Raw genomic sequence first — 23017 nt, 5'->3', positions numbered from 1 at the left:
TTAGCTCCTAACCAAGATATTAACGTTTTCATTCAGCATTGCAGACGAAAAATTTCAATTTTCCGTTCACGTGAAAAACCAGAGTCAATTGAATCGAATTGCACACTCCAACAGTTTCGGCAGGCTTCTCAGTAAGCAGTATTCCTTCCTCGCTGTGCGTTGTTCAAGGCGTCAACAAACAAACAACGTGCAACAGCTGAGCCAAATGCTAATGCTGCGAGGTTGCCATATTTTCATTCCGCAAAGGCTGTTGAGGCAACGGTTGATGTGCGATTTAACTCGAGGAGATTATGGTTTCTTTAAAAGAGCAGGATGTATGAATTCCAGGGTGTCTACTAAAACAGGCTGGCCAAAAATCAGTACTTTTACAGCACGTTTTCAGTACATTCCCAAGAAATTCAGTACCGTCTCAACAGAAATATTCAGTACTTTTTCAGTACCTCTAATTGAGGAAATTCGTAAAATTTCAAAAATTTTGATTTCTTGCTCAGATTGCGACAAAAATAAGAAAAAAATGAAAAAAATTCTGGACCTTCTTGCGGATTTTCTGCACTTTTTTGGAACTTCCGGACCGCCCTTAAAAAAATCAGTACTATTTGCGGATTTTCCAGAAATTCCGGACTTGTACACCCTGAATTCGTGCATTGAAAAACATTGGTTTTTGGTTAGGAATTGCATTCAACTTTCGTTGCACGAATCGTGTTCTTCGTGAACTTTTGATGAGAAAACATAGCTTATAATCCAGTGTTAAAATCTATTGATAGGCGGGAAACACCTTGATCGCCGCCAATCAATGACATAGGAGTTAGGACTATGAATTGGCAAGATCATTCGCGTAAGAATGATATAGAGAAAACTTACGTACTCCTGTACAATTAAAAGGCTCAGAGGCACTGCTTACGGCACTTACCTGAAACATAAACAATAATTTTATTATTAGTATTATTAAATAAATGTAAATTTATTATGCATTATTTTATAGTATTATAGGTCAAAAGTAAGTAAAACTTGAAGAGATTATTAAAACTGATGAGAAACTACACCAACACAGACGCTCACTTAAAAATATCTGTACAGAGCTAATCTAAATGCGATATTGCGGTAAAGACAATTGCAAGATAATAGAATCGGAGATAAATTCAACTCGGTTCAGAGCAAGAGTCTCATTGTATCAACGGAGAAGAGAGGTAGGCTCGTCAATTTTTTGGACTCCTGGTATACTGTATAAATATTAGGATTGCAACGAATCCATGGTTCGTCGAACGATACCAGCCGGCCGCTTATTGAAATTGATAGCCAGGGTGTCTACTAAAACAGGCTGGCCAAAAACCAGTACTTTTACAGTACATCCCAAAGAAATTCAGTGCCTCCTAAACGGAAAAATTCAGTACTTTTTCAGTACCTCCATTTGACGAAATTCGAAAAATTTCTACATTTTGAATTTCTCTTTCAAACTGCGACAAAAATGAAAAATTCCGGACCTTCTAGCAGAATTTCCGCTCTTTTTCAGTACTTCCGGACGGTCCTTAAGAGATCAATACTATTTGCGAACTTTCCGGACTTGTAGACACCCTAAAAGCAATCATGCTTCTCATTTCCTTCAATGATCGCAAGCGACGCAAAAAATGATTCGAGACCGTCTCGTGAGCGCTGGGGGAAAAAATCCTAATTTGGGAGGGAGGAAAGAATCGTATCTGAAAACTGGAAAGGTGCTCTGTGGAAGCTTCGCACATGCGAAGCGTATTTGGCTGAATCGAATTCTGATAACAAACCGCGTCTTGTTTTCCCAATTGCGAAACGCGACGTCAAAGTGTGCGACACAGTTGCACGAAATGAAAAATTCATAACATCAACTAACCGAACGCGCCCAGTTGACAGAACTCGGCTCGCAAGTCCGATGAGGATCAAAGTTCATGAGCGCTGAAAATAACTGAGAATAGCATCGTTCATCTCTCAAGCCTGTCTCCAGGAAGATTGAATAGTTAAGTGCGAAAAAGACCCGACCAGAGAGAGTATGGATTACATTTTGCAATAAGGAACCACAATCTTTGGCTTTCCCATAAAAGCACATATCTGTATAGGGAAACCAATGACATGTATGCTTTTCTAAAATGGGCTAGAAATAGTAGTTCCTTATTGCAAAATGTAATCCATATATTTCAGAAACCCCGTGCCAACAACTTAGCTACCTAATCGAGTGTGGCTAAAGTCAAATTCCAACGCCGACGATATTTTCGGCCTCGTATGGTTCATGAGCAAAAAATCAAGTAAAATTCGCCTGATGGTGGAAATGGACGCATTTCTGTCAAACGGAACTGTGTGCATCATGACGTGAGCCCTATTAAGTATGTATTCTTATGGGTCTCAGGACTCATGTCTTGATGAACATAGTTCTGTTTGACAGAAATACGTCCAAATAATGGAGTTCTCTTAAAATTCTGATGCAAAAATTCGAAGACTTAGACACCACTGTTGCCACGCTAAGGAAGAACGCCGTATGAGCCTTCAGACGTTGCCAAACTTCCCTTGACTAATCACGAATTTTTGGAGAAATTTGGCAAGACATCCCCTAGGTCTAGGGGAGTTCCCCAGCAGGGATGCCACAGAATTTAGAAAATGAAATTCCCTGACATTTCCCTGATTTCCCTTACACATTTTGGTGGAATTCTTTGACAATTGAAGATGTGACGGATGATTTAGAAGGCATAATTGTAAGTGGTTTCCAAGCAAAATTTGTTGTTCAAAATCTCAAACCCATTCTAGAAAGCAAATGAAGGTGATTTAACAAATTTTCCCTGACATTTTCCCGGTTTTCCTGACTGTGCAACTCTGCCCGGCTTCATCTAAGGGGATAGTGCGGCCTCCTCACCTCCGATAGGGGGTTTAAAAGGCCTCCTAGGACAATTTTTTTTAACACTGGGTCTACCTAGGAACCATAATAAGCTAATCTTATCGAAAAGTTAATTGAAATACAACATCAAGGATCAAAGATTACGTTACACTGGATTATCAAAACCCTCACAGTTTCAGTGGGCCGGGGAGGGGGGGGGGGGGCGGCGGCAAGCGGGCAATTAAGCTCTCCTGCTGATGCCGCCCACGATTCCCTCAAAGCAACTGAATTCCTTCCGAAACGACCAGAATTCTTGAGCGGGAAAAGTCTATGGAAGTTCATTTTCAATAGCGTATAAATTTTTCTTCGTCTGCTGTGCTCACGATGAGTCTGATGTAGCATGAGCATTTGCATGTTACATTGTTACGGATTGGCGATACTTAGTCCTTGGCCGATCGCCTCGATTGAATGCCTGGATCGAGGTCGTGGCCAGAAGCGAGGCGTCAATGATCGATTATTCGATATTTCCCCACTTGAAGCTATGGTAACAATCGATTATTAGGGTGCTCGTTGCCAACACCATGTTGTTCGATCCTTTTCCTTAGGTTTAAATGACAGATCAATCGATACATCGCAAAGCAAGCCACGCCACGCCACGCCACTGGTCGTGGCTTGCAAGAAGAGGGGAATGAAATTGCAAACGCATTTTTATTAATCACTGCGCCGAGCACTTAACCCTTACTTTGAAAAAAAAAAAAAAAGAATGGTGGAAAAATCAAGTAGTCCCCTCCGGATTAGAGCTACGCTGCCGTACTAAGGAAGAACGCCGTAAGAACATTCGAGAGTTGCCGAATTTCCCTTGATCAAACATGTATTCTAGACGACATTCATGCACGTTTTCCTTTGAAATTTTCAGATTAAGTTGCGTACAAAATTGTCTGAAAATTTTGGGAAAAAACATTCACAGTTTTCCCAGTAAATTCGGTTTTTATTGGAAGAAACTTGGCAACGTCTGAAGGCTCGTACGGCGTTCTTCCTTAGCACGGCAGTACGGACTAAGTTATCGGTGTTCCGATTAATTTTCATTATTGATGGGATTCGGAATGAGCCGAGACGGATTGAAGACGGTGGAGAAAATGAATGAAAATGACGAGCACTTCCGTGAAAAAATTTGTAATTCAAATTCGGGAAAAATATAGGAGCGAGTCAGTGCCCAGGAATCCCCCTCCCCCAATTTTTTGAGTCATGGGATAAGCGATGAATCATAGGCCGCTTTGAGTTGGAACTGATACTGATAACGTAGTGAGTTTCCTCCGACAGGAAATGCCAGAGGCAGAAATCGAATGAGGATACCGCTCAACTAAAAGGATTCATAAATTCTAAAGGTTCCCAAATAGATTGGTCATATGTAACACTGTATCGTATCAACACTAAAGGGCTCTGGGACTAATTATCATTTCATTCCAATTCTTGAAAAAGGCACTTTTCAGTAAAAGGGCGTATGAGGCTTGCAATGCTGCTAAGATTGTGTAATTTTTTGCAACATTTGCGGCAAATGAATTACATTCACAATCGACTTTGAAGGAATACTCGGAGAAAATGCAGGGAAAAATTCATAGCAGAACACTGCCGGATAAGTTTCTTACAACTAAAGAACTCCGTTGCACAATCATATATCAGCACTGGAAGTCCCATACGTCCATTTACCGGAAAAAGCCTCAATCATTGAATGAAATTGGGGGGCGCAATTTTTTCTCTCTTTAATTCGATTGATGGGTAAATGCAATTCCCGGTAAAAATTGAACCTTATTTCAGAGAGAAAAATGCCAGAAGGATTTTTGCCCCCTCCCCCCGTTCGTTTGTTTCGCTTTGATTTTGGGACATGTTTAGCTGGGTGTCTGCTTATCTTCCGCTTAAGTTATTGTTCATACAGGGTGATTCTAAAGTCCCGCACCACAAAGCACCGAGCATGACCCCAGCAACTTTCGTACAAATTGTGATAGAGACTTGTAATTGTGTGTGTCCTCCTAGGTCACAAGAAACGACTTTTGGGAATATTAGGGGTGGTGCGGAACTTCTGGTTTACCTTGTATAACCATCCTTTCTACGTTTCTATTTTTTCGCGCAAAGCCATAGCCAATGAGAAGCTTCTTATCTCACTACTCCCACGTTCACGTTATTCACCACAATCGCTTTTTCTGATAGTGAGACGAGAGTGGAGTGATTTCTCGAGCTTTTTGAAAGTTGACAGATCGTCCTCTCCTCTTTTAAACAGCGTAAATACAAAGTCTAAACTTTTCCGTTATATTACACTAAACTATACTATTTCTGGCTTATCTCAGGGTTGCCACAGAATTTAGAAAATAAAATTCCCTGACATTTCCCTGAATTCCTGACACATTTTGGTGAAATTCCCTGACAATTGAAGATCTGACGGATGGTTAAGGAGCCATAATTGAAAATAGTTTTCAAGCAAAATTTGTTGTTCAAAACCTCAAACCATTCTAGAAAGCAAATGAAGGTGATTTAACAAATTTTCCCTGACATTTTCGTAATTTTCCCTGACATTGCCCGATTTTCCCTGACTTTTTAAAATTCTCTGATATTTCCCGGGTTTCCCTGACTGTGGCAACCCTGTTATCTTAGGCATGTGCCGCGAATTTCTCTAAACTCATAGGTGCTCTTGTGGATGACCCAGAAATAGAAGTTTCTAATTTCAAAATGAAGTCCATTCTATGCTCACGGAAAAAATAGAGAGAGAGGAATGAATAATCGCACTACATTTAGCACTATCCCTCGCTCATTCCAGAAACAACGTATACCCCATTAGTCTCGCCAGCAGATAGGTGCTTTTATGGTTGAGCCAGAGTTGTACTTCATTCGGCAAAATGTGGGATTACTATTTCCGGCTAATTTTGGCGACAACGCATGTGTCATAAGCTCCCACGTATAGAGAGATTGTGCTCTTATGGAGGAGCAAGGAATGGAGTACATTCTGCGATAAGAAACAACTAATTCTGGCGAATTTTAAGCACGATGCATGTGCCCTGAGTTTCCCCACACGGATCGGTGCTTTTATACGTGAGCCGAAAATAATAGTTCCTAATTGTAAAATGTAGTCCAAGTGGACTTTATTTCGCAATGTGGAAATACGAAATACCAGTTCTGGCTCATTTGAGAAACGACGCCATTAGTTTCTCACTGCAGATATCAGGGTTGCCACAGAATTTGGAAAATGAAATTCCCTGACATTTCCCTTACTTCCTTGACACATTTTGGTGAAATTCCCCGACAACTGTAGAAGTGACAAATGGTTAAGAAGACATATTTGAAAATAGTTTTCTGGCAAAATTTTTAGTTCGAAACCTCAAACTTATTTTGGAAACAAACAAAGGAGATTTAAGAAATTTTCCCCGACATTTCCGACATTTCTTCATTTTCCCTGAGATTTCCCGGATTTCCCTGACTGTAGCAACCCTGAGATATAGGTGCTTTTTCAGAGATGAATCAGAGATTGCGGTTCCTCGATGCAAGACGAAGCCCAATTAGTGACACCGAGACAGTCGATGAGAAAGAGTCAAAAGCGAAAAGGAGGAGAAGGCTGTTATCTCTGCAACACCCCCCCCCCCTCCCCCGTCTACTGATAGCACAAATTAATCGGGATCGGCAATTAGACGGTCAAGAGGATTTAATTAATTGATCATCTGCGTCTGCGAGTAATCGCTCGTCAGGTGCGATAGGAGATATCGTGGCGCCTCTCACCTAACTCATTTTCCGGATGAGCCGTGGGGCCCGTGATCTTCCGTCCTTTCCGGAGCTCACGTGCAAATCGAGTTGGGCTCTTACGACGACGACGGGGTGGGGGCGATATCACGCCCGCCAAATGAGTAGCTCCCATAATCTCGCCCGGCTAAGTAATACTGCCGTGCTAAGGAAAAACGCCGTATGGGCCTTCAGACGTTGCCATGTTTCCTCCGATAAAAACCAAAATTACTGGGAAAAGTGAGAATATTATTTTCTCAAATTTTCAGACAATTTTATGCACAATTTAACCTAAAATATCTGAAAATTTCAAGGAAAAATATGCATGAATTTTGTCAAAAATACAGGTTTTATCGAAGGAAATTTGGCAACTCCCGAATGATCATGCGGCGTTTTTCCTTGGCACGGCAGAATAATTGTGTGTGGGGGGGGGGGAGGAGGAGGGGGGAATTGCAACAAGGCCCCGGATCGCACGTCCCGCGTCGCCAGGTTTGTCCGACTTATACATAGTTTTAGAATTGTTAATTTCCTGATATTTCCCTCATTTTCACGGAGAGTCCATGGTTAAACCCGGGAGTTTATCTCTCGTTCGTTACTGGATTCTTCCGAGAGAAACAAGATTCTTCTCCTCGGTTCGGGGAAAAAATTAGATTTTTCCGTTTTGCCTCATTCATCGTTCCCCCGAAGAGAGAACGTGACTCTGTTTCATATTTGCCAAATTTCCCCTCAAAATTGTTTTTTTTTTCCTCGAAAACGGTTGGACCCAATTGACTTTTCGTAGATTCTTTCAGGAAATACTACGAAAAATCGGCGGCCTCTGAAAAACAGGGCGTTTCGAAGTTAAACAAAAATAACGTAAGAATAGGTTTTGAGGATTAAAATAGGATTTTTTGTTAACTTCTTTCCCCCAAAAATCTCCCCCTCCCCCTCCCCGAGTCACAGCTCCGCCCTTGAAACCTCCCTTAAGACATGCATTTGGTTATTTTGAGGTCAGAAGCGCATTCATCGTGTGAAGGAACATGCCAGTACCAATTTTAATGCGTTCTCATCATGCAAAACTATCGTCACAATCAAGAGAAAACGATTTTTGACGCAAAGGAGGGACTGCAATTCAGAAGAGCGGATTCTGCAGTATGAGGTATGACAACTTTTTAAGAGAAAGAAAGTCCTATTTCGACACGGACCATCGATTCTGTTGATCTCGGCCTTTATCTTTGGGACACCCTGAATAGTTTCTCTACTGTCATCTGACGAACGCCAATATCCGCCACGACGCACGGTGGATCGAGTCAATAGGAGAGGTCGGACAAAATTTGAAAACTTTGAACGCTTATAACTCCGTTTGTACAAAACTGTGAGGTTTTAAATGTGGTTCCATTGGGTTTCTCGTAAACTTTTCGACTAGGAGCACCCTTGAAATTTAAACTGCGACGAATTTAACATCATAATTTGCAGTTTTATTTAATAATTTCATGTCCGACCTCTCTAATTGACTCGATCCACTGTGCGAAGACGACGACGAGACGATTGGGTCGTATACAGAGTATTTCATAAAATATTGAGAGGAACGTCAAAGCACTTGAAAGGAGTGTGTCATTTGTCAAGGAGCCGGAATCTGTAATTATTTTTGGCTGGAATGGCTTCATGGACAGCAGGGCAAAGTGTTAATGCGTCTGACTTGTGTCTACAACTTGGGTGACGTGATTGCTAGTTGCAATGCTTCTCCGAAGTCTTGACTCCCCTTCATCAGAGTGAGCAGGCTGTCCGCCACAGTGTGATAAGCCGGGTGACGCGGCCTGTCCTGTCCTACACAGGGAGAAAGCAAGGCCCCCCGTCACCGCACTACGCTTCACGGCCTTCACTTACTCCACCCACGGACACCCCCCCCCCCCCCCCCCCCCCCAACAACGACTTTTCGCCTCATAGAAAATTTTCACAAAACACCAATTTCTCCCTCAGAGATTCATTTTCTTTTCAAGGGTACACGGGAAAAATTAAATTGATGATTTAACAATTCAATTGCTAAAAAAAGTGACTGCAATGTTTCGATGTAGATTTTACAACAAAAAAATACTACTTTAAACCAGCCCCGTAGTTAAATTAGCTTACAACAGCGGTTAAAGTAGCATTTTTTGGTTGTAAAATCTACGGTGAAACGTTGCAGTCACATTTTTTTTAGCAATTGAATTGTCAAATCAGAAATAAAATGTATTCCTTGTGCTCGACAAGAGACGAATCTTAAAATTTCCGCACATTCCCTAGCGCTTCAGGGGAAATTCCTCGACCAAATTTGTGGATCTTAAGATTCCCCCGATTCTTGTTATACGAAATTCCTTGACATATGGACGGAGCTGGGAACTTATAGTATGTGTACGCGTGCGTGAGAAAGGGTGAGGGTGTGTGGGGGGGGGGGGGAGGGCAGAGGGATACTTCGTCAAAGTGTGACTGGAGGACAGTAAAAAATACTCCAATAAGGAGGATTTGTGAGCTTCAAAGGGGGTTCGGGGGATTTCTCTAGCGTTAAAAGGGGGTCCGCGGGATTTCTGTCTCCCCAAGGACGATCCAAGGTGTTAGAAAACCTGCTAGTTAAAACGGCTACGGATGCCTTCCCTGCATTGTTGCCAGGTTGTACAATGAAATTTGAATATTTTACACGGTTTTAATGGAGGAAAGAGCTGATTTTTTAGCAGAATCTGGCAAGAATGCTTCCCTGCACTTCCTCGTCTTTGGGATGAAAAGACGAGGCGCGGCAGCGGAGAAGACAAGCACAGAGTAACCAAGATGAAAGGAACCAAGGAATGAATAGAGAGGCAGTTACGCCGCACACTTAAGCTACCAATATTAACACGTAGTCTATTAAAAACAGGGGGAATGAATTTCGTGTCATCCAGTTGGGGAGCCAGTGAGAAGGATGAATGAGATAGGAGGGGAGCTATCAACTCGGGATCTTTTCTGCCCGATGGGCCGATTATTGAAATTGATAGACTAAGCTGTAGACAAAGAAGACAAGAGAGATATGGAGGGACCCTCTTGGCGGGAGCGTGTGGTTGCAATTAGAGTGCCTTAATAGGGAGAGAATAGCCACTTCGGTTTTCTATCTCTGATTGGCTCAATGGAGTCCTCTAGGACCCAAAAATGGCCGACTCTATAAGATAATGTAATACAAAATGACTCAAAATGTAGTTTTCTTCCTTTATCGCGACGAGAAATTTACCCAAATGCACTATTGCGACTTACTTACATAGTTTTACGGCTAATCGTGCGCAATTTTCGAGAAAAAGCATCGTAGATGTAGTGAGGTTTGCAGCAAGTACGGTTGGTGATAACCGTCAAAAATTGGCAATGAGCCCACTCCCATCCTCAAAACCCGAAAGGAAGCACCGCCATTTTTTGGTCCTCAGCCCCTCCATGGGACCCAGTGGCCATTCTTTCCCTATTAAGGTTCTCTAGTTGCGATTGACAAAGGATGTGGGTAATAGACTAACTAAACGCAGCCCACGATAGACCCTGTAGTTAGTCAATCATTTTCTCTCTTGGTCTATAGGAACCACCTACTTTAGACAATAGGATCGCTCCATACTCCATTATTTTTCTTTGTCTATAGTTTTGTCAATCAGTTCCAAAAATCAGCTCGCAGTAGAGTACCTCTAGATCGATTACAGCCACTGAAATCCACTCTTGATGGGCTCAACCTTGTTGGGCTTTATGGAATTCCCAGGGCCCAAAAAAATGGCGGACATTGAATGCAGATGATTCAGAAGGGCAGATAGGAGGTTATATTTGCTTGTATTACCATGAAATTTACTCAAATCTCACATTTAGATGTATTAACACAGTCTTGAAAGCGATTTTGTGCATTACATTAGAAAAAGGAGAAAAAAATCAGGTTTGAAGCTCTCCTATGATAAAGTTGGTAAGGGGGCCAGCAGGTGATACATGTCAAAGGTTGAAACTTGTTTTGGAAGCTCCGTTCGACTGGCGGAACGGGACGCCGAAATGGATACAAATCAACCTACTCCTAGACTAAGAAATTGTCTACTCGTGAAAATTGGAGGCGTTTAGTGATCCGTGGTAGCTATGCTCTTGTTCTCCAGTATATTAGGGTGTCTAGTTTATTCCCATTTTGAGAAATCTTGATGAAACCCGGTTTTTTTTGCGGAGACAATTTAAAATTTCTGCATAAGCGTATGCGAAAACAAAAAAATCCGAGCGGACAGCCGACTTTTCTCAAATCCTGATTTCACGACCGATTTTTCCTCAAATCCTGATGAAATCGGGATTAAATCCTAATACAATTGGACAAATCCTGATGCGAGACACCCTGTAAATATTCTCCAACAGAATTAGTCCATTGAATCTACTTGCTGAATCTGGGGGTTAACGAGGAGCTGCAGTAAAAGCGGAGATATTGACGTCACTCCCCGGTAAACAGCGGTACATCCACTTTGCCCTCACACATGGAGCTTGACACCATCATAAAACTCACGTTTACCTTCGTTTAACTGGTAAAACGGCACGGCGAAAAATAAGTGTAGTTCTCGGGTGATCTTTTGCATACTATTAAAATATTAACGACGGATTAAAAACTGATTATCTTGCAGGCAGGGGCGGACTGGTAGTCGAAAAGTTAGGAGGCGACCTAAATGTGGGGGCCCCTCCTGTCGTTCGGGGGCCCCTCTAAGAAGGTCCGGGAGCCCTCCTCCGGAAAATTTTGAAAATTTCACACTTTTTAAACACAATTTTAATCATTATTGGAATTAAATTCTACAGTTCTTGAACTTCAAAATAACCCATTCTCAGGATTCTTCGGGGGCCCCTTCATCACATAGCTCTAGGCGACCTTTTATGTCTCTTAGAGACAAATTTTTAAGGATTTTGGGGCCTTTTAGTGACTGATAAGGATAGGAAAATTACAACATTACGGGGAAAAAAACGATGACTCGAAAAAAAATTCGCCGCGGAGGCCCCCTTGAGACCTCCGCGGCAAATTGTTAGGAGGCGATCGCCTCCCCGCCCCCGTGGCCAGTCCGTCCCTGCTTGCAGGGTTGTCCCGGTGTTTTCTTTTGAAGAAGGCTTGGATATACATGTTGCAGATTCTACTGACACTCATGGTGGCAGTGCAACTCGATCAAACTCCCAGACCTGACGGCGGATAGCAGCGGAAAAAATTCACAAATACCGCTCCAGCGGGCCGATTATTGAAATTTATAGACAAAGAAGACATAAGGAATATAGATTGATCTTATTGGTTGAAGAGGGTGTTTCTTATAGATTAAGGGTAAATGATGGACTAATTGTCGGATCTCTCGTGGGTTGCTTTTCGTTAGTCTTACCTACGTCCTTTGTCCACTGCAAGCACCCGCTTCCACCAACAGGATCCCTCCACATCCTTTTTGTCTTCTTTGTCTACCGCTTTGTCTATCAATTTCAATAATCAGCCCGCTGCAGCTCGACTAGGTTGCAGCGTTTTCCACCCCAGGGTGTCTACCAAAACAAGCTGGCCAAAAATCATGGCGCTTCTTCAGCACATTCCCCAGAAATTCAGTACTTCCTCAACAGAAAAATTCAGTACTTCTTCAGTGTCTTCACTTGACGAAATTCGAAAAATGTGAAAATGTTCAACACTTTGAATTTCTCGCTCAAATTGCGACAAAAATGACAAAAATTTTCGAACCTTCTTGCGAATTTTACGCACTTTTTCGCAATGTTTCCGGACCGCCCTTAAAAAATCAGGACTATTTCCGGACTTGTAGACACCCTGAGCCCGGTAAAACGTCGCTCATATTCCGAGTCTTCATTGAAGGATGTCGGACAAGACGAGGAAAATTTTAAAGAATAAATCTTGGTTCATACGAAAGGGAAAAGTTCAAAAGAGGCATCGGTTTTCGCCAGCGATTTCCCGCAAGTGCGGCGCCTAGTTTGACAATGTCATCATTAAAATTTCCAGGTTAAGTCAGAAATTTCACGTCCTACATGACCCGAGGACTTGAGCCACTGTGCGGCGTAAAAATTCGGCAGATGAAGAAGTCGGAACCAATGGACAATGATGAACGACACAGCGTCACCGAATATTCTCTGTGCGAGGCGAGGACCCATCATGTCGTGCTAAGGAAGAACTTGTCTCTGGGAAGAACGCCGTAAGAGCCTTCAGGCGTTGCCAAGTTCCTATCGACAAAAACCAAATTTACTGGAAAAATTGTGAATATTATTTTCCAAAATTTTCAGACAATTTTGTGGGCAATTTAATCTAAAATTTCTGAATATTTCAAGGAAAAATATGCATGAATGTCGTCAAAAATGCATGTTTTATTATGGGAAATTTGGCAACTCCCAAATGTTCATACGGCGTTTTTCCTTCGGACGGGAGCATTGTCGTCAGGAGTGGCGTTTCCTCGACGATGAAGCACCGCGCGGCATCGCATGGCATCGGTGCCGGTGTTGATTGTTGAGCCAAGGTCGTCGACGTCACTACGTCAGACGTCGGGCCAACGACTTGGGAGCGGGAGCAGAGCAGGAGTCCGCGAGGAAAGGAATTAACGGGCCACGACTCAACGACTCACTGCTCCCTCGTCCCTCGTCCGTCCTTCACTCGCTGCCCAGACAGGGACAGGTCAGTTAGAGTCCCCCAATACTGAGAGTTAAGACAATAGGAATCCATTTCTGATTGGTTCCCGTACTTTGGGCCTCCACAGTGCCACAAACGGGAATAAAGATTACATTTCCACCAATTGCGAATATTATAATCGGAATGGACTGGGGAATCACGGGTGCGGCGAGGAACAAACGGAATGAGAGGAGGAACGGAGAAAGGAATTTGAGAACGGGCCGATCGAAGATTACGAAACTTACGAAAAACTTTCAATTTGTGTTCTCTTTATTTTCGTTTGTGACTCCATGTAGAGTACCTTTGTAGACAGAGTATGGTCATTTCTGTTCCGGTTTTTCATTGGTCGCGTGAAAATAGGCTGACACGATGTTCTTAGGGCCGTAAATAAACAAACAAGATGGCTGTTATCAGCAAGCAAGATTGAGGTTATGCACATCTTACATCCTTCTGTGATAAAGGTGAAAGGCGATTTAATAATGTTTTCATTTGTTTTTCGTGTGTTATTCGTAGATATGCTAGTTTAAATTGTTACTGCCGCATAATTGAAATTTTTGTCAAATTTAGCTTCTTATCGATGTTACGGTGAGCCGCCATCTTGTTTGTTTATATACGGCCCTAAGAGCATCATGAAGCCTAAAAACTCGTTGACCAATCAAAAAGCGGAACAGTTTTCCTGTAGTAAAAAGATACGAATGGCCATACTCTTTATACCACAGAGTTTGGCCATTTCTGTTCCGGTTTTTCATTGGTCGCGTGAAAATAGGCTGACACGATGTTCTTACGGCCGTAAATAAACAAACAAGATGGCTGTATCAGCACAGCAAGCAAGATTGAGGTTATGCACATCTTACATCCTCCTGTGATAAAGGTGAAAGGCGATTTAAAAATGATAATTGAAATTTTTGTCAAATTTAGCTTCTTATCGATGTTACGGTGAGCCGCCATCTTGTTTGTTTATTTACGGCCGTAAGAGCATCATGAAGCCTAAAAAACTCATTGACCAATCAAAAGCGGAACAGTTTTCCTGTAGTAAAAATATACGAGTGTACATACTCTGTCTATAAAGGTACTCTAACTCCATGAGGGGGTGTTGTCTTAACTCAAAGGGACCCAATGACTTCCGAGTAACATGTGAAGTGGTTGAGAAATCAAGGATTTAAGGCTCTAACCGTCGGCCATAACTACGTTACTCTGACGTCGCGCTACTAAAGAAAACTCGACCTCGGTTTAACAAGTATATTCTCATGGTAGAACGCACGACCCGTGTTTCTTTCGTGCCGGCTTCTTTTCAGGGGTTGATCTCACGGAAAAATTCATAAAAACCTTTTCGAGAGTGTAAACTTCACTTCAGAAAAGTGAGTAATTTATGACATTGACTGATAATTAGATAAATGAGGGCTAAATATCGCGAATCGTTACTCCAATAAGATTCAAACAGGCCGCTATGCAACTTCCGCCGATCGAGGGCCACTCTGATTGGTCAACGCGGCGATTCCCTCACTCACCATTCACTGGTTGGACGTCACAAACCTGAGTAGTTGCGGCCTCTCCCCAAACTGGTGTAATATTGAAGGGGAACCCGAAAGTGGCTGGCGGATACCTATGAGGAATCTGAATAAGAACTGACCGGACGTCAATACGGACGGTTTTTAACGAAATAGCAAGATGTAAACTTCAAGGACTTTGAAGTGCACTCGGGGCAAAATTCAAGGATATTCGAGTACTCCTACCAGGGTTGCCACAAACTTCAGAAAATGAAATTCCCTGACACATTTGAAAACAATTCCCTGACAATTGAGGATATGCCATGAGGCTAGAAAGACATGATTGGACATATTTCTATCAAACAGAACTATGTGCAGGTGAGAAATATGGGATGTGCTCTAGAAAGCTGCATAAGAAACAATGTGGTCAATGGGCGTGATTTCTTTTGAAGAATTGGGAAAACAGGATTTTAAATTTAGCAAAGAGGACAAAGTACCAACTGAATGCGGGATATATGAGCCGCGGGCATGGGACGAGAGCGTTGTGGACAGGGCTCATGAGTTAAATACCAACGAGGCGAGCTGCACGACGGCATCCATCTCCGTTGACGTCACTGGCGCTTTGTTATTCTCATTCACTCTTACGGCCAGAGAACTGACGAGCACACCCCATGTTTCTCACCTGCACATACATCTGTTGGATAGATATACGTCCAATTTGAAATAGGTTCCAGGCAAAATGTTTTGTTCTAAACGTCAAATCCATTCTCCATTTTTTGGACATTTCCCTGATATTTCCCGGTTTTTCCGGTGTTCCCCGACTGTGGGAACCCTGCTCCAGGTCTTTGCGATGAGTCACGAGACCGGGGCGACCAAGGATTTCGGGGCGAAAAACAGGGAATTATCGGGAGGATCCGGCAGCGACGACGATCAGACGAGCAAGTGCCGACGTGATGACGCATAGGTGCGCGGCCCCCCTCCCCCCCTCCCTGGCCCCCGGGAGGGGCAGCACCACTCCTGCGGAGCCCGGGTGAGTCTGCACCATGTCGTGTGTTGTGTCGTATCTACGTAAGCCGCAAGCTCCGAGTGGCCTTCTGCCTTCTCCACTCGCCGCGCCGCATCGCATCATCCTAGGCCGCCGCAGTCGCCGCGCCGCGGATGCGATACGGGAAGTTGAACTTTAAGGCTCCGCAAGAGGGGCGAGGGGCGAGGGAAGGGAGGTGGAGTGTGTGAATCTGCCCCCTGCCAGCGCGGCGCAGCGTTAGCTCGCTCGCTCTTAGCTCCGCGCCGTAACGGGTTTCGCCCTTGCGGCTTTACGCTGCCTTCTCCGCGCCGCACAGTGGATCCGCTCAATCACAGAGCTCGCACGTTCAATTTTTGACTCAAACACCAAATTTTCATGTTTATTCAGTCGCATTTTCATCCTCAAGAGGTGCTTCTTCGAGAAAATTTTACGAGGAAACCAAGGGAGCCACTATTATAACCTCACGGTCTCGTGTAAACCGAGTTTCGAGCGTTTAAAGTTTCCAAATTTTGTCCGACCTCTCTCATTGACTCGATCCACTGTGCGCCGTAGCCGTAGAGCTCGCCAAACTCACTCGGGATAAAGCAAGGAATTCCCTTCTTTCGTGCAGAGAAAATACAGGAGGTGCGGTGGCGAGAAAGCCATCTTGAAAATTGCAGGGTTGCCACGGATTTGAAAGATTTAATTCCCTCACATATCCCTGACACATTTTGGCGAAATTCCCTGCCAATTGAACAAATGTCAGACCGTTAAAAAGACGTGCGATAAAAGCTCGCTGGGTCGAACTATAGTAGAGACGAAATGCCGATTAAGTCGAATTTTTTTTCGGTAGGTAGTGGTCAGAAATCGTTGCAGGCAAAAGTTGCTGTTCGAAACGTCTAACCCACTCGAGAAAGCAAATAAAGGTGACTTGACGATTGTTCCCTGGCATTTCCGTCATTTTCCCTGACATTCCCCGGTTTTCCCTGACTGCGGCAACCTTAAAATTGGCTGTGACGTAAAAAGGCAAACGGATGTGCGCGCTGTTAAAGAAAAGGAGAACATTTCATAAGCACTAATATCGGTTAATCGATATTTCCCCATCTGAAGCGGTGGTAACGAGTCGACTATTAAGGTGCTCGCTGAGCACATCCTGTTAATCGATCCTTTTCCGTACGTTGAAATGGCAGATCAATCGATATGTCGCAAAGCACGCCGCGCCGCTGAACCGGAACTTGGATTTACGCACTAGGCACAATGCAAAGGGCGGGCGCACATTGGACCGAGTCAGTAGGAGAACTCGGACAAAATTTGGAGATTGTGAAAGCTCATTTCTTGGAATCTATGAATTAAAGAAGTTCAAGAGTGGTTCCATCGGGTTTTTCGTAAAATCTTCTTTCAGCAACACCTTTTATAATTAAATCTGTGCCGAAATTAACTTGAAAATTTGAAATGATAGCCAAAAATTTCATGTGTGAGGGGCGACAACGTGTGAAACGAAAAACGCTAGAAAAGTGCCACTGCCAATCTTTGCATTTGGAAGATTCATCAATATGGCCGACAGTGCACTGTAAACAAGCGTCTTTACAGATTCAGACTTAGAAACTGAGAAAATTTATACAAAATCAAAGTTTTACAGGAAGAATTGTGAAAATTAGTACCACTGGATAATTCGAGTTCATGGGTTGGCTGCCCTCTAGGGCCCCAAGAGCTACATGACCTGATGCAACCTAACCTCCAAATTTTCGAGTTGTCCATTCTCTCCCTATCGAGGTACTCTAGCACAGACTGGGACTACTGGGAGTTGAGTTATTCACCCGACACGACCCGACGGACACAAGGGGCACAATCGATACTTCCTGTCGTCTTGTCATCATGTCAAGGGGCACGGCCACGGTGAAACTCCAACTTGAGAGTTATTCACCGTTCTGCCTTCTGCGGTCCGCGTTGGAGACAACGATGCCACCGTCCGATTTCGCCTACATCCATCCCCTGTCCCTGTCCCTGTACCAGTTTCAAGCATCTCTCGCCGCTTTTTTTCACGCGACTCAATCACGAGCCAACTCCCTTCCAACTTAAGTCCTGTCAAACCCCCCCCCCCCCCCCCGCTACTTGACGAGCTCACCCCTCCCCCCTCAAAACAGCCGCGGATTTGAAGGAGTTGTGCGCGGACTTATTCCAGGGGTGTCAGAGGGGGGCCCGGGAGAGTCTCCCCCAGAAAATGTTGACAGTTTGATGCTCTCTAGAGGCAATTTAAGGGGGGGAGAAGAATATCACCGAGGAAAAACAGGTAACACTTTGGCGGATTTACGCTAGCTGCCCATCAAAGAAAAAAATTAACACCCCCCCCCCCCCCCCATTTTAAACTTGACGAGTTGCTTGTCTGCAAACATGGCTATTGACATCACTGCGTCACAGGTCAAAGGCAAGTCAGCGAGTTGCTAGGATAGCGGGGATATTTATTGCAAGTTGGCAGCACTGGTTTCCCTCCGTTTAAATACATTGAAAAAATCGATTTTCAGCAATTTTTAGGGATCGATTGTTTTACATACATTTAAATGGAGGAAAAGCAGTGTTGCCAACTTCTAAGAATCGCCATTGGGCAAAAGGCAGGCCGCGGCCATAATCCTTACTCGAGAAGTTTCTTCTCTCAGGAGGCCATGGTTAAAACTGAGATTAGTGGCGTCGCGTGCTTTGCGATATCGATTGATCAGCCATTTATACCCATGGAAAAGGATCGATAAACGGAATGTTCGCAACGGACACCTAAATAATCGATCTTTTACCATAGCTTCAAATGGGAAAATATCGATTATCGATCATTAACGCCTCGCCACTGACTGTGATAGAGGGAGGAATAGGGAGGCCGTGAATATCATGTTGTAATAAGACAGTTTCTGCAAACCTCGAGTGTACATCAATTTGCCAAAACAAAATATTCAAAATACAAAAGAAAAAGTATTAGGACTAGGGAAAGACAAGAGTTACGTGGTGTTATTGTTACTGGAAAGATTATATCCACTTGTAAAAGTTATTTTTTTGTAAATTTTTGTCAACCTGTTACGAGGCACAGTTGTTGATCGATTTATTTGGTAAGTCAGTGAGTTGGAGGGAGAGAGAGAGAGAGAGAAATAGGGAGAAATACACCCCCAACTTTTGTAACTCGGCTCCTAAGGGCTAACAATTTGTTTTTCTTTTATCTATTCAAGTTGAAACGAGGCTTGGTTCCCTTCTCGTCGAATTCGATCCAATTAACAGAACGGGGGACCTTGTAAACGAGTCATTTTCTGTGAGCGAGGCACCGAGGGCGAGGGTAAGGGTAAGAACATGCCATGCGGGTCTCACCCACCATCGACCGATCCGAGTCAGATCATGAATTCATGACGCTTCACAGAGGAGCGATAAATACTAGAACTGGAAAGAGAAAAGATTGGACAAAAGTCACATCGGAAAATGACAACATTCAACAGAAATTCATGTGCAAACCGCGATAGACTGATTTAGTGACCACTTCATTCGATATAATATCGAAATCTTGGCTCGAACCAAAACAAACTGACATACCTAACCTAAAGTGCGATGCAACTCCTTGGGATCTCACCATTAGGATGTTGGGTAGCGAAAAAAAAAGGGGGGGGGGGGATTGGGGTTGCCAGTGTAAGTCCAGCTAAGTAGGACCGACCCCTCGGGAACAGAAAAATTTGAAAAATGCTATTAAAAAAATACCTGTTGATTCCGTTTAAAACCACTTTACGGAGTCGCCTCGGAGCCACGCCCCAAATGGCACTGGAGTTTTATGATCCATGAATCGAAACATCGAACGTCTTTCGATTCGATTGAATAATCGATCGTTAAAATTAACGTTTCATAGATTATTTACCACCGATTAATTGAAAGTTAATACATTCCTAGTCCCCAGGCGCGATTACAAAAATCGGCACAGAATCTCTAAGAGCTGGAGCTCAAAGCCCAAAAGTGCTAATATCATATGATAAAACAGAATTTTAGGGGAAAACACGGAGATAATTGTGTAGAAATTTGCTAAATTACCATGGAAAATGTTCGGGGCGCGTGATTTTTGATCCATAAATGCAGCACAAATGCTCACTGAAACCTGGCAACCCTGGCGGGGCATCCCGGGGGCCAGGTTAAATGGAAAAATTAACCCTTTCAAAATACGCACATTAATCGATCAACTAAGATTAGATTCGACTCTCAATCGAGTAATGAATTTTCGATTGTCCAACGATTCGAGTAATCGATAATTGAGATAAACGGAAAACTCTTAACGACAAAGTCTCTCCAGAAGTATTTCACTTACAAATGCACCATGATACCAAACTCCTCCTCAGATGATTATTGTACACTTGTTTTACTTTCTATGAAACATTAACATCGATTGCTACACAGAAAAAATTAAATTGCTGATTTAACAATTAAATTGCGAAAAAAAAGTGACTGCAATGTTTCAATGTTGATTTTACAGCAAAAAGAGTGCTACTTTAACTACCCCCGTGGTTAAAATAGCTTACAATAGTGGTTAAAGTAGCATTTTATGGTTGTAAAATCTACGTTGAAACGTTGCCGTCACTTTTTTTTAGCAATTGAATTGTTAAATCAGGAATTTGAATTTTTCGTGTAGCCGTGATGTTCGTAAAAATTTGAAGAAAAATACGATTGTGATGATGAGCTGCTCGTCTGCATGATGTCGATGGCCGAAAGGCGAAACCACGAATCTCCATTGCGATGTTTCAAAGTTTCCGCTTCTATTTTATTTTTTTCCAAGATAAACAAGCCAACTTCGTAGCTTGAGATCTTTCCAGAAGACGTTCTCCTAACAGAGAGGAAAAATCAGGCATGTTTTCAGGAAATTACGTTGGTTGATTTTCTAAAGAGAAAATAAAGTATATCAGGAAGTCTGCAACGTCGCAAACGGACATACGTGGGCTTCGCAATTTGACAATTGATATAGTTTTATGAACTAATTATTTACTAACTTCAACGAATTGGTGGGTTTTTTATTTTATTTTTTTTTGTTTGTTTGTTTGTTAGTACCTATTTTGAACTGAAAACAAGTACTTTCGGAAAAAAATTATAATTTAAAGAATTCCAGCACTGGGCTTGAGTTTCTTGATTCTCAACAGCTCATGCAGAATTAAGAACGCCGACAAAAATTGACACAACGGCAACTTTAAAACTCATACGAGAGATAAATGAGGGTTCGCATTTCATTCTTAATTGAATGTGCCGTAGTTGAGTCGATTGCCGTAGCCGATAAGTGATAAAACTTCAGTATGGTGCATTAAAATCATCTTTTAAAAAATGAGGTAATACTCAAGAACCTCAAACAGACTTGATACGGAGTATACAGGGTGTCACACAGTGTATAATAAATGGGCAAAAATAAGACTTTTGACACTTGTAGTGTTTTCTTCCAATTTATTTTTTCAAAAGCGGTCTCTTTTGGAAGTTTAATCCTCCACCCTTCATTGGAACAAATGAGTAGATAGATCAATAATTTATGAACTCTACTTGTCCGCCGAAAATTAAGCTCCTGTGGATTTAGGTCCCTTCTTCCATGAACGGTATAGAATTATTTCGATGTCTTCCGATGACTTTTACTGACTTCAAACAGAGTTTTAAAATTATTTAAACCCTCATATAAAAAAAAAATTAAAACCGAATAAAAGCTAACATATCTTAAATCCTAAAACTTTCAAAGTCGTTTTTGAGATGGTACAGTTTTTTCTACTTTTTAAAAAAAAGACTCCCGACATTATATTATTTTCAAAAATATTTTAAGAACAAATTTTAAGCGACGCAGTCATATTTTCAATACTGCTGCGTCTCAAAGCTCAGGTGAAAATGGAGATATGTCTTTTCGTGGAATTAGCGACAATTTTATCTGACGGTAACCTGTTCATCTGCCGAAAAAGGGGGATTTTTTGACGATGAGAAACCGCACCAGCACTGTGTCTACAAATCCCTCATACGGTGCCACTAGACTAAATGAAGCTAATTTTAAAAATTTGAATAAAAAACAAGGCTAATCAGTCATTCTTGGTTGAAGGATCGTACACGGTGACATACTCTGCCGTGCTAAGGAAGAACGCCGTATGAACATTCGAGAGTTGCCAAATTTCCTTCGATAAAATGTTTAGTTTTGCAGTAGGTTATGGATATTTTTCCATGAAATTTTCAGTAAATTCAGGTAAAATTGCAAACAAAATGATCTGAAAAATTGGAAGGAAAATATTCATAAATTTACCAGGAAATTCGTGTTTCATCAATGGAAATTTGGCAACGCCTGAAGGTTCATACGAGCGTTTTTCCTTAGCACGGCAGTACTGACGTCAGTACCGTAACCGCGAAAATGAAAGTCCTCAACAGAGCTGTCGATGGGCTGGTTTGTCTGTCTTGTCCCTTGTTTATTTTTTCCGGCTATCAGCTCTTAACAGCTCTTTATCTATCTTGTTCCGTTTCCTATCAGTTCCCGTTTGCTGAATATTAACCTCGCACGACGCGACGCGCTTCGACGCCGATTTGGTGCGTCATTAGCCGTGACTAACCTATCCTATCCCTTTCTCCAGATTTTCAGAAGTAGAGAAGTAGAGAAGTTGAGAAGTCAATCCCATTCAAAATCACACGTGACGACCGTAGACAGAGGCTTCTAATTGCTGGTAGCGTACCTTCATAGGGAGAGTATGGACAATTCGAAAATTTGGAAGGTTTGATCAGGTCATGTCGCTCTTGGGGCCCAAAAGGGGTGCCAACTTATGAACTCGCATTATCCAATGGTACTAATTTTCGCATTTCAACCATTTACACTGATCAAAAATTATAAAAGCTCGAATAAAACTTTTATTTCGCCCTTATTTTCTCAGTCTCAAAGTTTTGATCCTCAAAAACGCTTGTTTGTAATGCGCTGTCGGCCATATTGAGTAATCCTCCAAATGCGTATAGGTTGGCAGCGGCTTTTTTCTTGCGATTTTCGTTTTCCACGTTGTCGCCCTTTCGGGTCTTAAGAGCTACATAAATCGAGTTGTCCATTCTCACCCTATAGGGCTACTCTAATAGCTGGTAGGTGTAAAAGCGACAAAGCCCATTCTTCCGCCTTAAAACCATTTTTTCTTCTTTTTCTCTCTTCTTTTACACCTAGAACAGTGCGAGCATTCTGACGGGTTGGCAATAACGATTGTGAGCTAAGAGCCACGTTAGGGTAATTTTTAGAGACTCTCGATCATTTGACATCGAGTCAGGAAGTAATAAAAATGAACCGTTTCAGAGGACTGCAAAGGAAAGAGCCTGTTCAGAAAAGCCTTATTACGCCC

General features: G+C 42.6%; 1 protein-coding gene across 13 annotated transcripts in view; it reads right to left on the bottom strand.

Annotated features, from left to right (window-relative positions):
• Positions 1-23017, bottom strand: part of shep (RNA binding motif single stranded interacting protein alan shepard) — a 121693-nt gene that overhangs the window by 58882 nt on the left and 39794 nt on the right. For 12 of the 13 annotated variants that reach the window (XM_072301055.1, XM_072301062.1, XM_072301063.1 and 9 more), the window contains one exon: positions 866-910. The exons of the other annotated variant lie outside the window; for it this stretch is intronic. In XM_072301055.1, coding sequence (XP_072157156.1) covers positions 866-910 — 45 coding nt within the window. The remainder of the gene's footprint in view (positions 1-865; positions 911-23017) is intronic. 13 annotated transcript variants of the gene reach the window in all.

Source organism: Bemisia tabaci, chromosome 5 (assembly GCF_918797505.1).
Source record: "Bemisia tabaci chromosome 5, PGI_BMITA_v3".
Taxonomy (NCBI): Eukaryota; Metazoa; Arthropoda; class Insecta; order Hemiptera; family Aleyrodidae; genus Bemisia; species Bemisia tabaci.
This window is presented reverse-complemented; position numbering and strand designations above follow the sequence as displayed.